General features: G+C 41.2%; 1 protein-coding gene across 2 annotated transcripts in view; it reads left to right on the forward strand.

Annotated features, from left to right (window-relative positions):
• Window positions 1-22,105, forward strand: part of ctdp1 (CTD (carboxy-terminal domain, RNA polymerase II, polypeptide A) phosphatase, subunit 1) — a 68,498-nt gene that overhangs the window by 11,358 nt on the left and 35,035 nt on the right. The window contains exons 8-11 of one of the 2 annotated variants that reach the window (XM_080045031.1): window positions 14-1,057; window positions 4,519-4,660; window positions 5,943-6,176; window positions 7,934-8,087. In XM_080045031.1, the coding sequence (XP_079901157.1) occupies window positions 14-1,057; window positions 4,519-4,660; window positions 5,943-6,176; window positions 7,934-8,087 (1,574 nt within the window). The remainder of the gene's footprint in view (window positions 1-13; window positions 1,058-4,518; window positions 4,661-5,942; window positions 6,177-7,933; window positions 8,088-22,105) is intronic. The other variant, XM_080045032.1, reaches the window with a different exon arrangement.

Raw genomic sequence — 22,105 nt, forward strand, 5'->3', positions numbered from 1 at the left:
TGTCTTGTTCCAGCAGGAAGCTCGGCGGGTCGATCGGCAGAGAGCACAGCAGAGCCGGCGGTGGGGACGCCCGGTGCCGACGAGCAAAGCAACGGCCCCAAGAAAAGGACCAAAGAAAACAACATTTCCGAAACACAGGAGTCCACAACATCTCATCCTCCTCAGGAACCGGCGACGAATGAACGGACACATCCCACGGGGGTGGTGGAGGACGAATCGGGCCCGGGAAAAGGCTCCGAGTCTGGGGAGGGGTCTAGGGAAACTCGGGTGGGGGACGGAACGAATGCTAAGGAAGATGCTAGCAACAGAACACTCACACAAGAGTCACAGGACATTGCAAACTCATTAGCGCCTAGCCAGGAGTCCAATAACTTGGACTTTGACCTTTCCAGTGACAGTGACAATGACTCCATTACAGATAAGCCTCCGTCGTCAGATAGCGACAGTGAAGGCAACAAGTCGACGAAAAAACCTGTGCGGGAAGGAGTCACACAAGAGCCCGTTGTTGGGTTAGGGGCAAGGGAAGGGGACGGCAAAGGAGAAAAGAGCTCTGACACGGCAGAACCTTCAGGAGTTCTACTGCCGGACCCAGAGCTGGGAAACGGCTGCTCGGACAGACGAGAGCCAGAAACCGAGTCCCAGAACAGTGAACAGTCCGGGGTGACTATGGGGGAGGAGCTGCTGGACCAGAGTATGGAGGACGAGGAGGAGGAGGAGGAGGAGGAAGAAGAGGTTGACAACGACCAGGACGACCACCTGATTTACCTGGAGGGAGTCCTGGAGAGGATCCACGCAGAGTACTACTCCCGCTACGAGGCCTACCTGAAGAAGGAGGCCCCCGAGACGCCCGACATCCGCAAGATCGTCCCCGAGCTGAAGAGCAAAGCACTGGAAGGCACCATGATTGTGTTCAGCGGCCTGTACCCGACCAACTACCCCATGGAGAGGACCCGGGAGTACTACCACGCCAAAGCACTGGGCGCAAAGATCGGCAAGACTCTGCTTTTTAACGCCCAAGATCCAAGTCGGACCACGCATCTCCTCGCAGCAAGAGCCGGTATGTAGAGATGTGTGTTTGCTGTTGATCTAATTTAATCTAAGTCTTTATTTTGTCAATTAACACTTGCAAGGTAAGTCACACACGATAACAAATAAGTTTTTCCGCTATCCCTTACTACATATCTAACACACACATGCAGTTGTACAGAAAGGGGTCATACTCTTCACGCAGGTTCTCTACAGCTGGGCTGCGCCCCTGGAGCAGTTTTTTAGTAACTGATGGTTACTAGTCGGCCCCCCCTTTCGTCTAGGCCATCATATCACCGTTGGGCCATATGGATAAAATATCATATCACAAGTTCTTTTATGGCAGGATCACAATCTAGATTTGATCACAAATCTATGCTTTTTCATATTGGTCAAGATTATTTTACCACTCATGGAAAATGCAGGGCCCACAGATTTGTTTAAAAACATATAGAAGGCTTATGTTCGGTTCCATTTTCTTAAAAAGGATTTTGTTTTTATTCATGATTTTTTTAAATAATAAGAATGATATATTTAGTAATGTTTTATTAACTAACTGCAGGCTCTGTAAAAGTAAACAAAATCCCCTCTGCTGAAACTCTAGCTCTAAAAGGAAAAACACATCATGATTGATTGCATTTGTTCCCTCTCTCCAGTGCTTGCTTGTCTATAGGGATAAGAATAATGACCTTTTATTACTTTTTAAAAGACCTATGTATTTTAATTTTTTTAATATATAATATATATTCTTTTTAAGTAGCTGTGTGCTAGAACCGTTCTTAGCTGATGCAGTTAATGGTTCACATATATGTCAACAAGAGTTTATGGGCCACTGTAGAGACCATGGTGAAATTCCCTGCACCTTGAATAGGACATGTTTAGTTTGCTTAACAGAAACTTGTGTCAGCTCTGGTGTGCTCTTAAGAGAGATAACAGTTAACAGTCAGGCTGATATCAGTGATGTCAAATTGTACTCGATTGCGTGCATGCTTTGTTTCCAGTGAATCCCTCATGTGTAGGTAGGAAATCTGAAGTCAGAGCAGGAATGGCAGCTCTGCCCCGACCAATACAATATACTGTATTTAGATTGTACATTCAATGGCTATTTTGGAAAAAGTGCAGTCTATAATTTAGCTGGGAAGCTGGGTTCATGTTGTTGTTGTTGTTGTGTATATGCACTGTTCTCCTGCAGCTTGAAATATTCATGCATTAAAATAGGGCTGGGCGATATGACGATATCATATCGTGGACGATATAAAAGTGTCTACCGGGAGAGATTTGGCCATACCGTTTATATCGCGGAGATACAAAGTTGATGTGGCGGGAGCATATATGGAGCGGGAGGCAGCTGTCCCTCCGAGTCCCTATAATTGCACTGCAGTTACACCGCCGCGCCACACGGGGGCTCTGCTGCAGAGTTCTGGGCTGCAATACAGCTTATCTACCCGCAACAGAAGAAGCCTCATCTGTTGCTCTAGCTGTCTAGCTCATGGTCTAGCTTCGGTGCGCCGTCACTAAAGTTAACAAACCAACTCCGTGTCACGGTGGCAGAGCAGCTGGTTTTAACGGTCAAAAATGTCATCGGGCAAAGGAAACTTGCTTGCTGCTTCAGCGTGCTGTTGCCGTGACGCAGAGTTGGCTTGTTTTAAGCCGCAAACTACATGGGTTAGCTCTCGTGAGCTAGCTGGCTAATAATGACATCTTTAGCCTACTCGGGGCTTCACCCCCGTGCTGTTATTGTTGGAGACAGCCAGCAAGGCTGGTTTTATGTAACTTAAAACATGTCAAACTTGAAAATATTATTTGTGTTGAAGCTGGAGTTAAAGTATTACCAGGCATTTGCTCATTAGTTAATTTTGACAGCTTTTTTAAATGAAGATGAGCAAATACTGCAGTAAAATTCAAGTATTTCATTATTTTGATATAGGCTACTATCAATTGGAAAATGTAGGCTCTTTGGTTGATGCTGTCATTTTTATTTTGCACTGACTGACTAAAGCCAGACTGGTGTGGTATGTTGCACCAGTTTCTCTTTTGTATGGAAATTTAAGTTCCAAGCAAAAGATGAAAATAATCTTACGTGATTAAAGTTCAGTACGGTTATTGTAATCCATTGAATTTTAAGGAAAAATACTATATCGTGATATATATCCATATCGTGATATAAAATTACCTATATCGTGATATAAGATTTGGTCCATATCGCCCAGCCCTACATTAAAATGGATTCTGCATAGTTCCCTGAGAGAGCTCCGGTAGTTAGGCCCACTTGATTGACAGAAACAAAGTCCACTTCATTCTGAGAGCCTCAGGCTATGTTTGTGTGTTTTGTCCCAAATGAAGGACTTCACATCAAAAAGCTGGTGAAAATGTATTACATGGAGGCTGGTTTTTGCATTTGTAACACCTGTGCAATGCAAGGCTGTAAGGCTGAAAATAATATTCTGCCTCGCTAACGCCCGACCCACCATGTGTAAACCTGTTTGTTGTCCTGTTGTCCTGCTTTGAATGTTGATGACGTCATTTTTTTAAATGACTCACCCTAAGCACATAACTGTCATCAAATGTTACTACGTTCTGCAGTCGGCAGATATGTGTGCACCACGTCTTTTTACATTTTCTGGTGGTTCACTTGGAGCAGTGGTTCACTGCTCAGCTTGAGAAAAAGTGGATTCACGCTTCCTTTGCTGCGAGTCCAGTTTACCTTTTAAAAAAAAACAAGCCCAGCCCGGTGCACTGTTGTTGTGGGAGCCCGCTTGTCAACTTATCCTGCATGTCAAAAAGTAGAGAAAAAAATCAAAAAAGAAAATGGAGTCAGGGCAATATGAAAAGTAGTTTACGGAGTCAGGATATTTTCCTCCTCGCTGTTTTTTTTTTTTTTTAGCTATGCTAGCAGAAAATGGTAATGTTGGTCGGAAATCGCAAAATGGGTCCACTACCTGTCCATACTGTGTGTGCGCGGAAGAAAGAAAAAACAGTGTTGGTACACAGCCTAGGCTCTGTAAATGTGTAGTGGATTGTTAGGAGATATTCACTGAATTGACAACAATTCAGATCAATCCATTGTCATGCAAATGAACAAGCGCAACAAAAAACGGTGTAGACAAATGTACGTTAACTGAACAGACATTGTGGCAAGTTGTTTTCAGTGTGTGAACAAGCATCTGATTGTTTTCCACGCATGACTGCAATAACCCTAGGGTTAATGAGCTTCAAGGCTTCCTTTGTACCAAACATCAATAAGTCTCATTAAAGTTGAGACACTGCTCTCTGTGGATTTAACCAAGCACAACATGACCCAAGTGAAAGCATAGTCATTCTAAAAGTAATACTGACCTGGCAGTTATTCTCTCAGAACACACAGCTCTAATGATTGATCTGAATTATTTAGTGAACCCGCAGAGTGTTTATTTAGTAAAAAAGCTTTTGATTGTAAAGGTGAAAAACCTTAGCTGTCAGTTTCACCTTTTCTTCTCTGTGATTTCCCTATAGGCACCGAGAAGGTTCGCCACGCACAAAGCTGCAAGCACCTCCACGTGGTCAACCCTGACTGGCTGTGGGGCTGTCTGGAGCGCTGGGAGAGGGTGGAGGAGACGCTCTACCCGCTAAAGGAGGACTATTCCAAGACACCCAGGTAACAGGTTTGCGTTCACACCGGGTCTTTTTTGGTACGGTTCAACCTAATCGTACATTTTAATATAAACTGGCTGTTCCAATATGCGCATCACATTAAGACCAGCATGAACATAACCTGCCAATGCTCCATGGTGTAGACCAGGGGTGGCCACTGTTTTTCAGCTTGTGAGCTACTTTTAAAATGACCAAGTCAAAGTGAGCTACCACCTATTATTAGGAGTCAAAAGTCACGGTTCGGTACGTACCTCGGTTTTTAAGTCACGGTTCTGTTCTGTACGGTACGGTTCTCAGTTAAGAGGAAACATGTCTGCAGTTTTGCAGCCTAAAGGTATTTTCCAGTATAGAAAAGAAAAAACTGCTGCATACAACCAAAGTCTCCAATAAACATCAGCGGAGTGAGAAAGATAGGCAGACAGACTTGCCCAAATTATTTATTTTTATTTATTTATTTATTTGTTTATTTAACAGGGACAATGCACAGCACATAAGCAGTACCAGATTTAGCTATAAGCTAATTTTCATCTGTAGTCCCTGGACAGGAAACAGAGTAATAGAGCAAGAAATATACACAAATGCATAGGTTTATCTTAAAGGCAGACTTATAGAGTCATACAAAAAAAATCCTTCTCAATGATCACTTCTGCCCCACTAGAATATGTGGTGGTCTGTTTGTCTGAACAGTCTTCCTCTCTCTGGCTGTATTTTACATAGTAGAATTTGTCACAGTGTAGAAGCCTCAACACTTCCTTGACTTGGATTAGCTGTGGTTAGCTCACTGGCTAACAAACTGATATGTACTGTATGTCAAATTAGAAAGTGGTGTCCTCTCTCCCTCCACCGAACGTCGGCGCATGCTCACACGGCTCGTTCGCTCTTTCATAGTAAAAAAAAAAAAATTAAATAATTTTTTTTTTTTTTTTTTTTTTTTTTTTAAGAATGCCACGCGATCGACCCACACTACCCTCGCGATCGACCGACCTAGTGGCCACCCCTGGTGTAGACAAATGTAGAACAATTTAGTAATTTGAATTTTACTCAACTGTCTGACCAATAAGTGAAAGCGAACCGAACCATCTAAAAAAAACAGAACAATGTATCCAACTCACATCTGGTGCGCACCAAAGAACAGTTGAGTGAGCCGTGGGTTTTACAGGACATCCCAAGATTATAGATGTGAACTTATAAAATACTACAGATGTTTCACATTCACTCCAACATTTGAATAATCCATCTGGAGATAATACTCAATCTAAAGTTGTTTTACCTTTTGTCTGCTGAAGGAGTAACAGTCCAGCAGTGTTCCTGGACCATCCGGAATCATTACAGAAACATATTTTCCAGCCGGCCGCCGCCGTCCACCACAGACCTTCTCCTCCGGCCCCCGAGGTGCGGACCTACGACCCCGTCACAGGGAAGCTGATCCGCAGGGGCCCTCAGGGGTCCCGGCCGCAAGCCTACCTCCAGGGCTCCGGCTCTATGTCTATGACTGATCACAGAGAGCAGTCCGGTCTCAGGTAAGAACACAGTGAAGCAAAACGATCAAATATTCATGCGACGATATGAGCCCTTCCTTTTTTTACGTTTACTATTGCACATTTCAGTAGAGTGTGGATACACTTTTATTTGAAATGATAGACTTTCTGTGCCCAGGTATCCTGATATTAAGTCCACACGTATAGGTCAAGCTCTATACACAAATACAGTGCGTTTTTCTGTTCTTTAATTTCAACCTTTTTGATATTAACTGAAAAAGAAGACATCCCATTGCACCGCATCCAGAAACCAAACCCTTGGTATAAGTGAGATATATACAGTATATATTTCTCTGTTTAGTATTGACAGTACTAGTCGCCAGTAATGGATCTTAAATGTATTGACTTCCCCTCTGGGCCTCGTTTCTATGCCTCCCTTTTCTCTGTAAACTGAAACAGCAGTTTATGTAGTGCTATACGCTCCTTTAAGTTTGACATGACTTAGCCTCAATTGAGACATACAGTGGCTTCAGCTATCTACCGAGGGGCCGTAAGCCTTTTAATGTATGCTCTCGCTCTGTTTATAGCCTCTGTTTGCAAATGGAAACCTGCAAACCTGTGTACTAGTGGCTCCCAGGCAATCCTCAAAGCGCAAATGTATGTCAAATAAAATTTATCAAAAATAAAAGCACAATAAATGCCCCTTTTTTGAAGGTGGGGTCTCTCTTCAACAGTGTAAAATAAGTATCTAAAAAACGAAATAATGTTTTACACGCATATAGTTATAAATATATATTCTATTGTCCAGTCACGACTAATTTAATTTGTGGCAAGGTGCAAGCTTTACAGTTCCTAGAAGTCCAACTCCTGAACTTCCACTCCCTTTGTCATTTAGCTGTCAGTCACATGTGCAACTGAAGAGTGCGTCCTGTCTTTGTGTGTTATATTTGTCATTATTGCCAAAGATAGGCTGTCTGATTAAAAAAATAAACTAACTAACTAACTTTGGCCATCTCTGTTCTGTACAGTCATGGTGGCTTGTATTTTTCTTAATTTGAGAATAATTGATTTTGTAAAGGAAAGTCACAAGCATAAAACTGACCTACATTGTTCATGCAATGGAGGCAGAAAAAGTTTTCAGGGAGTTGCATACACTTGGATTTAAGATCTGTTTGAATCAGCAATGCCAAGGGGGAAGTATTAAATCTTCCTCTTCCCACTCGCATAAGATTTACATCAAATTGGCCCTCTTTCTAGAGATAAAGCCCTTCTAGCCTTGGTTTCAATCCTCAAACCTTAAATATTCAGCTACATGCGCAAATTGTCAGTGCTGTGGTATAGACGAATACAGAAGATGTCAGTACCCTGGTTAAACATTAAATCAAATATCTTTCTGTCTTTTTAAAAGCTATAGTGCGTAACTTTTTCGTATAGATGGATGTCGATTTACATTCAAGCCATCGCCAAATGAGTTGACGCAAAGTTGATTTAAGGCTATCCGCTCCACAAAACTCTTCTCTGTATTTCTCAGTCCCCGATACTGGTGCAGGAGATTAAAAAAAATCCCAAAATGTTCCCCAAAAAATTTCTGTTGATTCTACTGCTGAGAAGAAGAAAAAAAACTCCTACAGCACAAAGTATCAAATCCATGCGGGATCACCGAAGGTTCTAATGTATTGTAGATGACCAACAGTGTTCTAATTACTCAGAGTTCCTCCATGGGTGAAGCAGCTATTTCCACCTATTTGTCTGCACTGAAGCAGTGTGTCATGTTTATTGTCTTTGTTCCTTTACCACAGGGGAACTTCAAAGAGTCAGCAAGATGACGCAGCGGGGCCCAGCCAAGACGACGAGCAGCCGGGGCCGTCTCGTCGGGAACGTCAGCCCAGCATGTCAGAATCTATGCCTCTGTACACACTCTGCAAGGAGGATCTAGACAGCATGGACAGAGAGGTAAAGGGGGAGTGTGTGTGTGTGTGTGTGTGTGTGTGTGTGGGGGGAGGGGGGGGGGTCAGGAATAGCAAGGCCAAGAAAATCCATAATTTCAGCCAGTCTGGTACATGCAGCGCCTTTTTTTTAATTAATCTGCTTGTTGTAATGTCCCCCACGGTGATGGGGGATTACATAGTGGTCTGACAGAAAAAACTGTTAGAAGCCCTTCAAGAGCCAGAAGAATATATATTCAGTAACCAAGGCATTTGAATAATCTTGTCTCCGCAGTGACTCTGGGAATGTTTTTTATTTTTTCCCACGCTTAAATAACCCATTGCAACCTCACTGCCAGGGGGCGAAGTGCAACCAACCACTGCAATATTATCACTCCGCACCTGAGTCTCAAACTGTGCACGACCCCCACAATCAAACAAGCTTTTGTCGATGTCGCCGCAAAACAATTTTCAGAAGACTTGCTGTGGTGGTGATTGGAGTAGATTGGAGGCTCCTGCATGAAGGAGCATCCCCGTGGTTTGGACTTTGCTTGCACTCCGGTCTTTTCTATTCTTGACTTGATGAGAGCCTTCCGATCCACCCAGCTGCTGATGTTATACAGCAACAGCCACTTTTTTCCGTGTTGATGTCTTTGGGCTTTTACTGCCACGCTGCCTCTGTCTGCAGTTCGCCACGTTACATCTAGTCTCGTCATCACTGAGTACAACTTATTCATAATTTAGCAGCGCTTGGTTTGATCGATTGGATCTCCCGCTATTGTTATGTGTGAATGAATACAAATGATCCTAAAGCCCATCTATTCTCATATTAAAATCTTTACACAGCCCTGTCATGTCGGGGGTAGGTCCTTCAAATTCTCAATTTCTTTTGCCGTCGTTGCGAGGCAGGGGACGTGATTACTAATGTCTTGAGAGCTCTTCACAGCCTGCTTGGATAATACTCTTTAATGGACTTTAATGAATTCTGCTAATGCTTTCATCCTGAAGAAAGAGCTTTGTGGCTTAGTCCTGTTAGACACATGACATGGGACAAGACATGTGTGAGGTGAGGGGTCCATATTTTTTTTTTCTCCCTTAACCCATTGATGACTATTGCAATCTAGGATGCATGTCCTTAATGCCTGAGGGTTTTCTGAAAAAATAGTATGAATTGTCAAGTCTACCAAAACCTTAATATCTTAGCCTGTGTAGCACATAGAAACATGAAATAAAATACATTTAAAAGTTAAGGTTCACAGGTTTTATTTAAACATGCTCCCTTAGCGCTTACAAACCAACACATTTTTCTAAAAATCGTCAATTAGATGGGGGAGAAAAAAAAAGAATAAATAATATAAAATATTAAAAAATAATGTGCTAAATGAGGTTATAATCCTGCTTCCTTTTAGCATGGATAGTAGTGACTGAGTGTGTAGTGGTGGGATACAGATAGACAGATATAGGAAGGAGAACATAGCTTTATTTTATTATTTAGTTCAGTTATCACTGGCACCATAAATCCGACTTCCCAGTACAACTGGAACGCAGACTGACTCTTGCTGTCGGGAGCCGATCAGCTGGTCCAAACGGCTGTATACCATGGAGATGAAAACGAAACTGAAACTTAACTATCGCCTGGCTGGGCTGAATTTGAGTTGGAGCAGCAAAATATAGCCTAAATTCATAAATATTGTTAATAAATAAATGCAATGTGTTGTGTGATTTTCGTCAGTAGCCTATAGTAGACCTTGATTCTGCGCATCAAACGCCACTAACTGTTCTGTAATACAGTATCGCCGACACAGCTGGCGTATTTTATTTTTTTTTATTTATTTTTATTGACGTGATTTTTGGCAAACCACACAACTTTTGGGTGCTCACGTGGTCTTAAAAAATCAACAAAACCCACCTCATGTGTATTTGAACCAATGACGGTGCATTCTATGCTGCGCACGCCATGAAAATTAGATAAAGTAATAATGCTGCGCTACGCAGCATCAGGCAGGAGATACAATGTGGCATCGCGCAGCAGCCGTCATCAATGGGTTAAAACGTCCTCATCATTTTATAATAATATTCTATGTTATAAATCACATACAAAGTACAAGGTACAGTTTTGAGAACGATTGACTGTGTTTTATAGACATAGGCAGCATCTTACTTTTTCATGAATCAATGTTTTCATATTGACAATGGATGAAATGACCATGTGTAATGTGAAACGGGTCATCTGTCCATACTAGCAAATGCACAGAGAATTATTACCCTACGCTGTAGTTACCTTTATAAACTTTATTGTTTTGGTTCACTCTCACAGCTCAAGTCAACCTAGTTTGCAGGCTCAATAGTGGAATACTAATAAAGAAAACTCACAATAAAGCATCTTATACCAGTAAATTGTGCTTTAATATTTAGTATATTAATATGTATTTGTCATTACCTTTACAATAATGCTGACAGACTGTTGATGGAGCTAATGCATTGTATTCTGTTAAGTCTAGCTATGTGCCAGTGAAGCAGAAAGCAGAGCCTTTGACTTCATTTTTAATTAGCAAAGATTTAATAAAGTAAAAGATTTGTGTTCTTCTGAAAGTCACTTTGTGGCGTTCTCGTCGTCGACCTTTAGATTGAACTCAGGTTATATATCCTACAAGGGAAAGTTTACTGTTTAGTTCAATTCAATGATGTGGCTGTCGGCGTGATCGGTCATGCCTTAAATGACGAACCGACTCCTGATACTGGCATGCAAAACAGTCTGCTCAATTATTAACTTAATTAAATTCCGGGGGATAAATAACTCTGTGGCTGCAGGCAGCAGCCTGGAAATATAAATTCTTCCCCGTTCTGTTCCTTTACTTATGAGTTTGAAGAAGAAGCAGAGCTGCATCTAATATCCTCTAAAAACTACTGGCCTCGAATATTGTCAACACCAACAGCTTTATCCATTTTGCAAAGCTCTCATGGTGCTGGATGTTAAAGTCCTCTTTTGGTGTTTGAGGATAAAGCCAAGCCATTTATTAATTCGTTTTTTTTTGTAGGGCTGTCATAACTAACGTGTTAACGCAGGGTGATTCATTTCTGGATCATTTTTAACGCAATTAACTCATGCACAGAATGAACCGCCCAATATATCCCACCTGCTCTGCATGAAAACAGTGCGTGTAACCCAATGTTCCACTCTTTCTTGATGGGCTCCATTTTCTAGCTATGGCTAAAGCAGGACATGTTTTCAAAGATCCCCTCTGTTTGTTTGTGCCTATTAGGCATCATTACGACCGCAGCAGGAAGCACACTGGAAATAGTTTCTGTTATTATGAGGGAAATGGTACATTATGTCAGAGGTTAGCCTGGGCCTTTTTGCACGATTGTGTCTGAGATGAGCTGGGGTGGTAGGACTGAAAAAATCTTTCCTCTGCCCCCTTTATTGGAGAATCTGGGGGTATTTTGTGGTATTTGAAATGTCAACAGCATGTTGTTCAAATGTAGAAATGGACTTGTTAGATCTACCATTGACCAAATTGATACATTTAATGTGTTATCATTTTTCATCAGTAAGTCTTGGGCTAATAATAATTGATCTCAAATGGTGTTTTACCCTTTTGTTATAGACGTTAATTTAAAAAACTATATAAGGGTTAGTCTCGTGTGTAACAAATCATAAACAGGTTGAGAAGTGATGCCAGTAATGTGGTAATTACTCATCTCCTGCTGACTACTTCAGGGACCAGATGTATCCCTCTGACATCACTCTCAGTAAAGTGGGAAGGTATCACAGCTACTGCAAAAAAATAAAAAATAAAAAAAAATCATTTATCACTTAGGTCTACCCTTTAGTGCCAAAGTACTGTGCCTTATGTTTATGGTAACCTTTTTCATTGTCCAATAACACATCGTCATGGAATAACAGACTATAGATTAATTTTGAATCTTAATTAAAAACGCTTGCTTATTTAGTAGTACCATAGATGAAGTTGATCGAGTTGGTTAATGAGGTGTTCAGTGCACACACTGGGAAATGTTCCCAAAACATCTGAAACACTTATTGTGTAAATGTGACATTGAAAACTCTTCAACATTGTAACAACATTTCATAGTCATGAAAGCAAAATAGGCCCTCCTTAAAAATGAGACATTTATTTCAGGTTTTTGTTTCAGATGTATCGATTGTTACCAAAGTTCTGCTTGGGCCTGAAAGTGAAACCCACACTCGGCTTGTACCTTGGTCTTTGAGACTCCTAGCCGAAACCATGCCAACACATACAAAGATCAGGGAATCTTATCTAGTTACGGACAGTGAGCTCACCAGTCGAATTGCTTTGCCCTCTTCTCTAGGTCCATTGCATGTGTACTGCGAACACATGGTGCTGAAAACACAAAAATCGATCCGTAATCTGATTTACACACATTCATTCAAAAGACACGGAAAGCAATGTGAGGCTATATCACCATTTAGGAAGTACGCCACCAGAATCCTTGTACAACATCTTTTGCACTGTAAAAAAAGAGGATCGAAATTCAGTCAAAGGAATGGTACTTTGTAGATACACTATATTTCAAATGTCATCCGACTTGGGATTGCCTTATCTAAAGGGCAGTCTGTGACGTTCTTAACCACTCTAGGTCTTCAGGGCAAAGGGAAAGATCCAGTCTTAATTGGCTGGAGCACGGCACACATCTGAGTCAGGTAAGACGGCCTCTGCCTCACATTTAAATGTCACCAATGGGTACGTGATGGTATGTGTCAGTTTACTCCGGAGCAATGTGTGCAGAGTGACTCAGCAAATAATCCCTGCAGTACACCAACTGTATAACCTTTCTTTGAAATCACTATTCCCTTATCGGCTGTGTGAGAACAGGGACCGTCTGGATTCTCTTTTGCGGACTGCTATCAGTAAAGCCATTCTGCAAATGGGACTGTCACTCCTTTGTAAAATACTATTTGGTCGCTAAGGTTGCCCAAACCTTATAGTAGCCTGTTCAATAGGACTTTCCCTGTATTAAAACAATTCAATTGGAGCATTAATTAGAATTAAAACCAAATTCGGGGGCGCCTTTAGCTCAGTTGGTAAGGCGTCCCCCTCCCGGGCCGGGCCCAGCAGCAGACCCGGGTTCGATTCCCACCCGCGGTCGTTCTCTGCATGTCACTCCCCTCTCTGCCCCATTTCACCTCTGTCTTTCTGCACTATCAAATAAAGCATAAAAAATGCCCAAAAAATATGTTAAAAAAAATAAAAAATAAAACCAAATTCATTCCAACTGTTTTGAACGCATCCCACATACTCTTATTACATTCCAGAATTGATTTTGTTTGCCAGCTAGTTGGCCAAATCTCAAGTGCCTCACTTGTTTGAGAACCTAATGTTACTGCAAAGTTGCATTTCATCAAATCGTCACACAGTATTACTATTATCCACAATTTTTGAAACTATGGAGTTGATGCCAAAATGCTTTCAATCCTAACAATTCAGATGGTCTCTGTTCATGTATGTGCGGTAAGCAGGGTGAGCTAGGTTTCACCATTTAGCGTTTGTGGATAACTTTACTTTTATGATAGAAAAACATAGTAGCATCAGATTATCTATGAGGACAATGATCTTTACTTTTAAAGACAGCATTGTCTTGGGCGCGTATAGCTTCTTAATGAATTGATTTCTCCCTCTAAACGGGCATTTAACGTAGTAAAGAAATGTAAAGAAACCAAACTAAAACAGTGTTTAAGGTGGCTGATAAATATATTGTTAGTAACATCTAAGATGGGAATAATGACAACAACAAAAAACAGACCATTCTCTTGTGATTCTGTAGGTTAGGGTAAGAGGCTATAATGTAACAGTCATGAGGATAATGTTAGTCTTTTCACATTTTGGGAAACCCATCAAATGTCCAATATTAACTCTTCTTTTGGATCTATTTTGGTCTCCACCAGCCAAATTTGATTTTAACTATGTTAGTACTGAAACCGATATATTAGGCTTAAATGCTTGACGGGTTGGCTGATAATTCTGTGTTCATCACCGTAAGCGACCCCCTTCCCATTACACAGTGTTGCAAATTGAATTAATGATGGCTCACTTCCATTACGTGTCCCACTAAACACTGGCAGTGAGCCGCTATACACAACAGGCCTAAAATGATCTATAATACAAGACAGCCATATATAATGTCATTAATTACTCCTGTGCTCTTCCTGCCACAACGTGATGGAATGGTGTGCTGTGAAAGAGGTCTATTGAGGGATACAAATGTTTCTAAAAATCGTCAAAATTAGATGGGGGGGGAGAAAAAATTATAATAAATAATATAAAATATTTAAAAATAATGGGCTAAATGAGGTTATAATCCTGCTTCCTTTTAGCATGGATAGTAGTGACTGAGTGTGCAGTGGAGGGATAAAGATATAGACAGATATAGGAAGGAGGAGATAGCTTTATTTTATAATTTGGTTCAATTATCACTGGCACCATAAATCCGACTTCCCAGTACAACTGGAACGCAGAATGACTCCCGCTGTCGGGAGCCGACCAGCGGGTCCAAACGGCTGTATACCACGGAGATGAAAACGAAACTGAAACTTACCTATCGTCTGGCTGGGCTGAATTTGTGTTGAAGCAGCAAAATATAGCCTAAATTCTTAAATATTGTTAATAAATAGATGCAATGTGTTGTGTGATTTTCGTTAGTAGTCTATAGTAGGCATAGATTCTGCGCTCCGAACGCCACTAACTGTTCTGTAATACACTATCGCGGGCACAGCCGGCTTATTTTTTTGATTATTATTTTTTATTTTTTTATTTTTTTGATTGACGTGATTTTCGGCAAACCACACAACATTTTGGTAGTCACATGGTCTGAAAAAATCAACAAAACCCACCTCATGTGTATTTGAACCAATGACGGTGCATTCTATGCTGCACACACCATGAAAATGAGATAAAGTAACAATGCTGCGCTACGCAGCAGCCGGCAGGAGATACAATGTAGCGTCTCGCAGCAGCCGTCATCAATGGGTTAAGGTGTTCATTTTTTAACAGAACACCTAGAAATGAAATCCTGATGAGTTTAGGCTACATGAGAAGGATGAGAAGTGATTGATTTCAATACAGCAAGCAAGGTGAGGATTTAGACATAGGTCAGAGTTGGTGTGACACGTGTGACGCCACAGGGGGCCTCAGAGACACAGCTCATCAAACTCGGGATTATAGTAGATCAAGGACTGTGATCCACTCTCTCCCTCCGCCTGCAGGTATTGATCTCACATGACCTCACTGAGATAGAATCTTGGGAATGGCTTGGGAGGTCGAGCTTCTGCTTGGTTCTGCAGAATGTTAAGGCTTATTAGGGAAGGTTTCTCGTAGGATTTAGATGGACATAGCATGGCAGATAACCTTCCTTTTTTTTGTGTCTGTCTGTATAACATACCCCTGAGCACTTGATACTACAGTAGTGTTTTGCGAACAAATGTATAATATTTATAATCTTCATCCTTCTGCAAGGTGAAGGCCAACAAGTGCTCCTTCAGCATAATTCCCTTGACATCGTCCAAACAAATGAAGAGTGATGTTACTGCATGACGAGAGCAAAGTCTTTGGGGAAGTTTGAAAAGTGTAGCCTTTACAGTCAAGTATTATAATTAGTATTTTGTTGAGACCGGTTGGGTCCCAGGACAGTGTTTTGGCTAATACTTACCAAAAGAAAAGTCAAGAAATTCAGAATGCAGTACATGACAGCCTTTATTTCTCTGTGACTACAGACTTGTAAGCAAATATTTAGCATGCATATTTGCTGCAGTCCCAACACGGATATAGAATAACATGGTTCGAAGAGATTTGACTTGGCCGATGACGTTTCTGTTGATTTTGAGAAAGCTTAATTTCATTTTTCTCTATGCAATTAAGTCCTGTGTGTACTCTTGCTGGCCATGCTGCCCATGCCTGTTATGAGTGCTACTTGTCATTTCACAGCCAGTAAGAGCTAGTATGGTATTTAGAAATGCAAGTGACATTTTCATGGAGATTAACCACAGCAGCTGATGCTTTGTATAGGCTTGCAGTGCAGATAAGTGTTGGGGCTGTGATAGGCCCATGTCACATCATTTAGACTCCATTGTGCCCGATCAATTGGTGGACTGTCCAATGTTTATTTTCCATGCTTGGAACCAAAACACTTGCGACTGTGGGTTCTGACAGAGTTGAAAGCATTTATGGCATGATTTATTTTACAATTGATTAGTTGCAACCAGGGAATACTTTTTTTTTGCGTCAGAGAAATGACTTGACAACCAAAGCATTCTTGTAAAATTAGCCTTGGGTAAGGTCAGGTGGAGGGTGATCGCACTAAACAATTTAAACAGCCAAATACAAGTGTAAAAGGTAAAATCCTTTTGGCTGTCACCCTAATCGGAGTGTGTGTGTGGCGCTGTCTGTGGTCCTGAAAATGTTCATGCATGTTTCACAGCCACGGTTTCAAAAGCAGCGAGTGACAAGATATAAGACCTGTTCTAAGGGGTCAGATTCAGATGCTGTTTACATTGGAAACACTAAGGGTGCATCCGTGCTACAGCGATTTCGGCCCGTTTTCCGAAACCATGTGCACGAGTCAAGTTTTCGAAACAATTGCGTCTGAACGTGAAAACTTTTGAAAATGTAAAGGGACACCTTTGCCGTGTTCACTGTGTACACAGGCCCTCTGTCAATTTCGACACAACCAGCAAATCACTGCTCCCAGACCAGCAACTCAATCATCCAAACCAAGCTCAATCGTTTGTCTCCCAACCATGGAGCGCTATGAATATTCCTTCTTCTCCGCTTTCATTTGCACAGTCCTTGGCAGCCTGACACAAATATCTTTGTTCATCTGACTGTGGCAAGATGTCCAGTGATGGTCCTTGCTCAATAAAAATCATCAACTATTCTCAATGAAAACATTTGGTCCTGAACTTTTTCTGAACCGTACAGATTCAGAGAGATACATCATTGATATAAAACCCTCTCTGGAATATAGAATCTCTGAATAAACTAAAAGTATTTCACGTCCCAGGCTGTTCCATTCCAAAGTAAGCTTTTTCAGCCCAGTCTTAGGTAACTAGCCTCGGCTAACCTCAGCTGCATTTTGTAGCACTTCTTTCTGAGCTGATGGTGAAAAGAAGTTGCTCTCAAAAGATGCTTGTATTTTCTTTTACTTTTGAGTGCTTTCTCCGTGTTAGAGTAGGCAGAGGTGCGGTCAATGATGTGAATTCATTGTTGTTGTTGTTTCCTTCAGAATGGGTTCCTCTTGCCCTTGACTCAAAAGCTGTAGGGCATTTGACCCTGTGGGAATGAACAACACTGTTACATCTAGGGGTGTACACGTGTAACCATTTAGTAGATCATAACCGTTTAGGAAAAATCAATAAACGAAAACCGTTTTTTTTTTTTTTTTTTTTTTTTTTTTTTCAAATTTTAAATTTTCTTTTTTTCAAAGTTTTCAAACATGTTCTGGAGACTCGCATTTATTGATTTTACATCACTAATAAACTAATTTGGGGATGATACAAGCAAACGTGTGTGTTTGTGCCATGGACCTATTATAAGAGTTGTGTTAACGAGCGTAGTTCATGTCAACTCTGTGTTTACAGCATAGATAGTATATAAAAGGTTTACAGGCAAACAAACGAGTGTGTGTGTGTGTGTAAGCGCGCGCCTACAAGACGGCGGGCGCACGAGGACAATGACGTCACGGCTAACCGTGTACACGAAAAAGATTCCGTCATGTACACGGTTAGACATTTTTGTAAACGTTCACACCCCTAGTTACAACCAAAATGGCATTGAAGGACTTTGTGCTCCGGTCTTACCGATCGCATCACCTTTCTGTAACTTTTCTTTCATGGGGCTCTTCACTAGTAATGCCTTCATATCATCTTTGCAGCTACCTGTGTACATTATACACTTGCATTAATTTACTCTTCCCCTCAGGCTCTCCACTATAAATGCAAGTTATCTGTGCCCATATTAAATGACCCATTGTCAATCAGACTCCCTACAGCTATCAACCTTCTGCCCTATTACCACCTCTCATTACCTCTCTTCACAGACGGAGACAGTCATTTTGGCAGGGAATTACGCCTGTTAAGCTTGTTTTTTTTTGCAATTAAGTATTGCTTTTCTGCCTGGTGTGTGTCTTTATCGTTAGCTTACCTTTCAAATAAACCTTGTCGGGCTGAAAACAAATAATGGTTAGTTAGAGCCCTTAACTGCCCTCTTGTAGATAAGGTAAGAAAACTATTGATAGGAAAACCTTTTTACAAACATCAATATACTTTAAGGATTCGACCTGTCAAGTAGAACATTTGGTCTATAGTAGGATGTTGCAGCAGGAACTCAATCTAAGCCCTATGTAATCACAGCTAATTGTCTTTAAGTTGGCCTCAACAGCAGTTCACCTCTCTTGCACAGTAAATGCTGCTTGTAATTGCTGGCTTTCATTTTAAAATGAGTGAGTGTCGGCTTCTTTTGCTGCACATCAATCTTTCAGTGTGACTAACGCCTCAAGACAGACCTGCGGACGAGGATAACATATCTATGTCCAGAGTTTGAAAGTGTAATCTTAATAGCTTTGCTGGACGGGGTATGTCTAAAAACCCCTTTTCTTTTGGGAATGGTGTCTGTTTTGATGTGCCATGCCAGCACTGTATTATAAATATGTATCGGCATCATTTTGAGTGCACAGGGGAAAAAATCCCTCTATTTCATGTTTGCTCTTCCCTTATGTGTATATTTTGGCAGTACATCTTTCCTTCAAACAGATGAATCCTCAGTAGACCACTGAGTGGTAACAAACAGGGCCTCCACACCAATAGTGCAGTAACTGAAGCGAAAAAACAAAAAATTATATTTCCTGAAATTGCACCTTTACGACTGTACACTATGCGTGGCTCGCAATGATCAGACCAATTGCCTATCTGCAAACTAGCTTTGGGTTGGGGGATGCTGTGCCTTTGATTACAGCCATGAAAAGGACACTGTGGGAAGAATGGCAAGCTGTTTGTGGAGATTGTTAATATTTCAGTTTGTATTTTAGATACTGTTCAGCATCTCAGTGGTATTTATCATTAGTAGTGCTACAATTTCCCATACATATCAGATAGGACGATTTGATTGGCAACTCAGAATTTTTCAACGTAGTTAATGAGCTCCAATGGATCATGTCCAGACCAACAGACTGAGCACATCTAAAATTTGCCAGCTGCTGGTCTGGATTTCCAGGCTAAGCTTTTGCCACTGCCTCTATAAAAGTGTAAGAGAAATTGGCCAAAACCAATTCCCTTTTATGTTCCATTTCATTTTCCTATTCCTGCATGAAACCCTGTTTGCTCAGAAGTAGGTCAAAGTAGAATTCTTAATAATTCAGACGACATGCTCTGCACTTAAAGTTGAATTGAAATGTGAATTATCCTTGTGTTTTGTGTAAGGAAATATAACCTCTATTGATACCAGAGCTACTGGGCAGATTTTTCTATTTTACATAAGAGGATTAAACTATTTTAAGAAAAAGAAGATTATTTTTTGTCATTTTCAAGCTTTATTAGATAGTACAGTGTTGAAATGGGGAGACAGAGAGAGAGAGGGGGGGGGGGGGGATGACCTGCAGTAAAGGTCCACGGGCTGCATTTGAACCCGCGACCACTGCAACGAAGTCGGAGCAAATATGGTACGCTAATTATGGTTTATTTTTCGTTCCCACCCGCAGAGATGTTGCGTTAATCAAATTACAGAAGTGACGCGTTGGCCATAAGCGAAAAATAACAATTTTGAATGCTTAGCAGCTATCACAAAGGCAATGCCCGAAAAATTGTCACTCTCTAGTTGTCATGGGAGATTGTGATTGGGAACTAATATGAGAAGAGAATAATTTTAGTTGGTCCAAAAAGTTGGGGGGAAAAAAGCACTTTGTTTTGAAATGAAATCTTAAATGTGTGCTGCTGGCGGCAACAACAACAACAACATATTTTGTCTTGTTTGTATCTTACCCTGTAATCTTTTGTCGCCCTACCAGGTCAGTCTCATTCAAACGGACACTGAACTATTCCTACAAAGTTTTTCCTCTTTTTTTCCATTTCCAGCACAGCCTTGCCTCAGGCACTCTTGAGCCCAGTTCAGACCAAAGATTCGCCTTGCAACGAGACGCAACTGCTCGCCACAAGCTGGCCTGGACGTTCTAGAACTGGACCTTGCGATTTGACATGTTGAATCTTCTGCGACTCCTTGCGACGGCTTGCAACGAGCAGTTCACACTGCGGCGATTTCTCCCCCGTGACATTCTAAAATCGTCTTGCCGCAAGCAGTTGCAAGGCAAATCTTTGGTCTGAACTGGGCTTTACCTTCTACCTTTACCATGGGGCTCAGTGGCTGTCCATATAACCAACAGCAAGGCTTTAATGAGCCTGGCTTGAGACCAGTAATGATCCCTGCTCTAGCCCCAAGAGAGTGTCCACATGCATTAATCCCAGTTTTCTCTCCGCTCCATGCCAGCTAATGAGTCAGTGGACGAGATGCTGCATATTTGCTCTGGCAATTTTCGCCTTGGATTTCCCATTGATCTTGTGTTTGTCAAATGGCTAACCTGCTCATAATGACCAGAAAGCTTGGGGGCAATGTACATTATGAGCTGTTCAAGGCTACAAGATTGATGAGCTCATTGAGCTGACAATTTTGCTTTGTATAGCTGCCAGTAAGATTTTTGTGAAGTAGAACAGTTGAATGCTTGTTGAGAAAATGGGAAGGACAGGTGCGCAAATTTTAGAGACATAATAAGACATTTTAAAGAAATACGCTCACTGTCTTTCTTGCTGGGGGGTCAGACGAAAAGCAACTCTTGCAGCCTTAGCCAACCACTGTTTAGCGTTGCTTAACATAATGACTGGAAACAGGAGGACACAGCTATCCCTGGCTCAGTCCAAATAGCACAGCCTACCAGCACCTGTAAAACTCACTATTCCCTTAGATCTGTTTTTTAATCCTTTAAAAAACCCTATAAGAATAACAACTTGTATTTTTACAGGGGCGTATGTGCCAAAATTAGGCCAGGCTAATAACCCTATTTCCTAAAATGTATATCTTTAAGGAACACCATATTCCAGATGCAATTAAATTCTCAGTTGAAATGTGCATGGCATTGTGGTGGCGGATTTTGCATATGATGTATGTCTGGACTCAAATGTTAGAATGCTTATTAATGAAATAGGAAACATTTGCTACAGGCCTGTATAAAACATACATTGAATGTGTTTTAGTGAAACTAACTGAAATGTAGTTTCAACCATCCCCCTCAATCTCCCGAGTGGAGCCAGCCTGACTATACATTTGAAAGGTGACAATGATCCTGCAGACAGCCTCCTGCTGTTCTGGGGCAGCCTGCCCCACCCACGATTATAATATGAATGTATATCTCAAGCCCTGTCTGTCTCCCAAACCTGTCTTCCCCTCCTTCCCCTCACCCAGCCTTACCTGTCTACCCGCCTCCTACCATGTCCTTAAATAGTCCATGATTTTGAGTGAACATTGTCACTTCTTGTAACATACTTACGTGTGTTGGAACCGGTGACCTCTCCGCGGAGAATTCTTGCTATTCTTGATTGAAAATAAACCTGATGCTATACACTATATCACCGTTTGCTTGACTTTTCTTACCACAGCATCAATACACGTTTCGTCTTCTTCGTGACACTTTAAGCAATAGTGCTTCATTACATAGAATAGGTCCTTTATTCTATTTAATGATTACCTCCAAGTAGATGGAGTGTTAATAAAATGGACCAGGGTTAGCTATGTGAGATAGCTCAGTAGTTAAAGGGGAAAACTAATTGGTATTCAGTGAATGGAGATACATTAATGAATCTAATCTGCATTTAAAGAGTTGTCCCTGTGCAAAGTGAAATTACATCTGTTGGGGGGATTTATCATAAATATGTATATATGCTGAGAATGATATGTAAAGTAAAAAGAAAACTGTAGAGTAGAGAAAGGATTGGTCTGATTTGACGTATTGTTGCATGAATTACGCACGCAC

Source organism: Ammodytes marinus (genome assembly GCF_949987685.1).
Source record: "Ammodytes marinus genome assembly, chromosome: 17".
Lineage (NCBI taxonomy): Eukaryota > Metazoa > Chordata > Actinopteri > Uranoscopiformes > Ammodytidae > Ammodytes > Ammodytes marinus.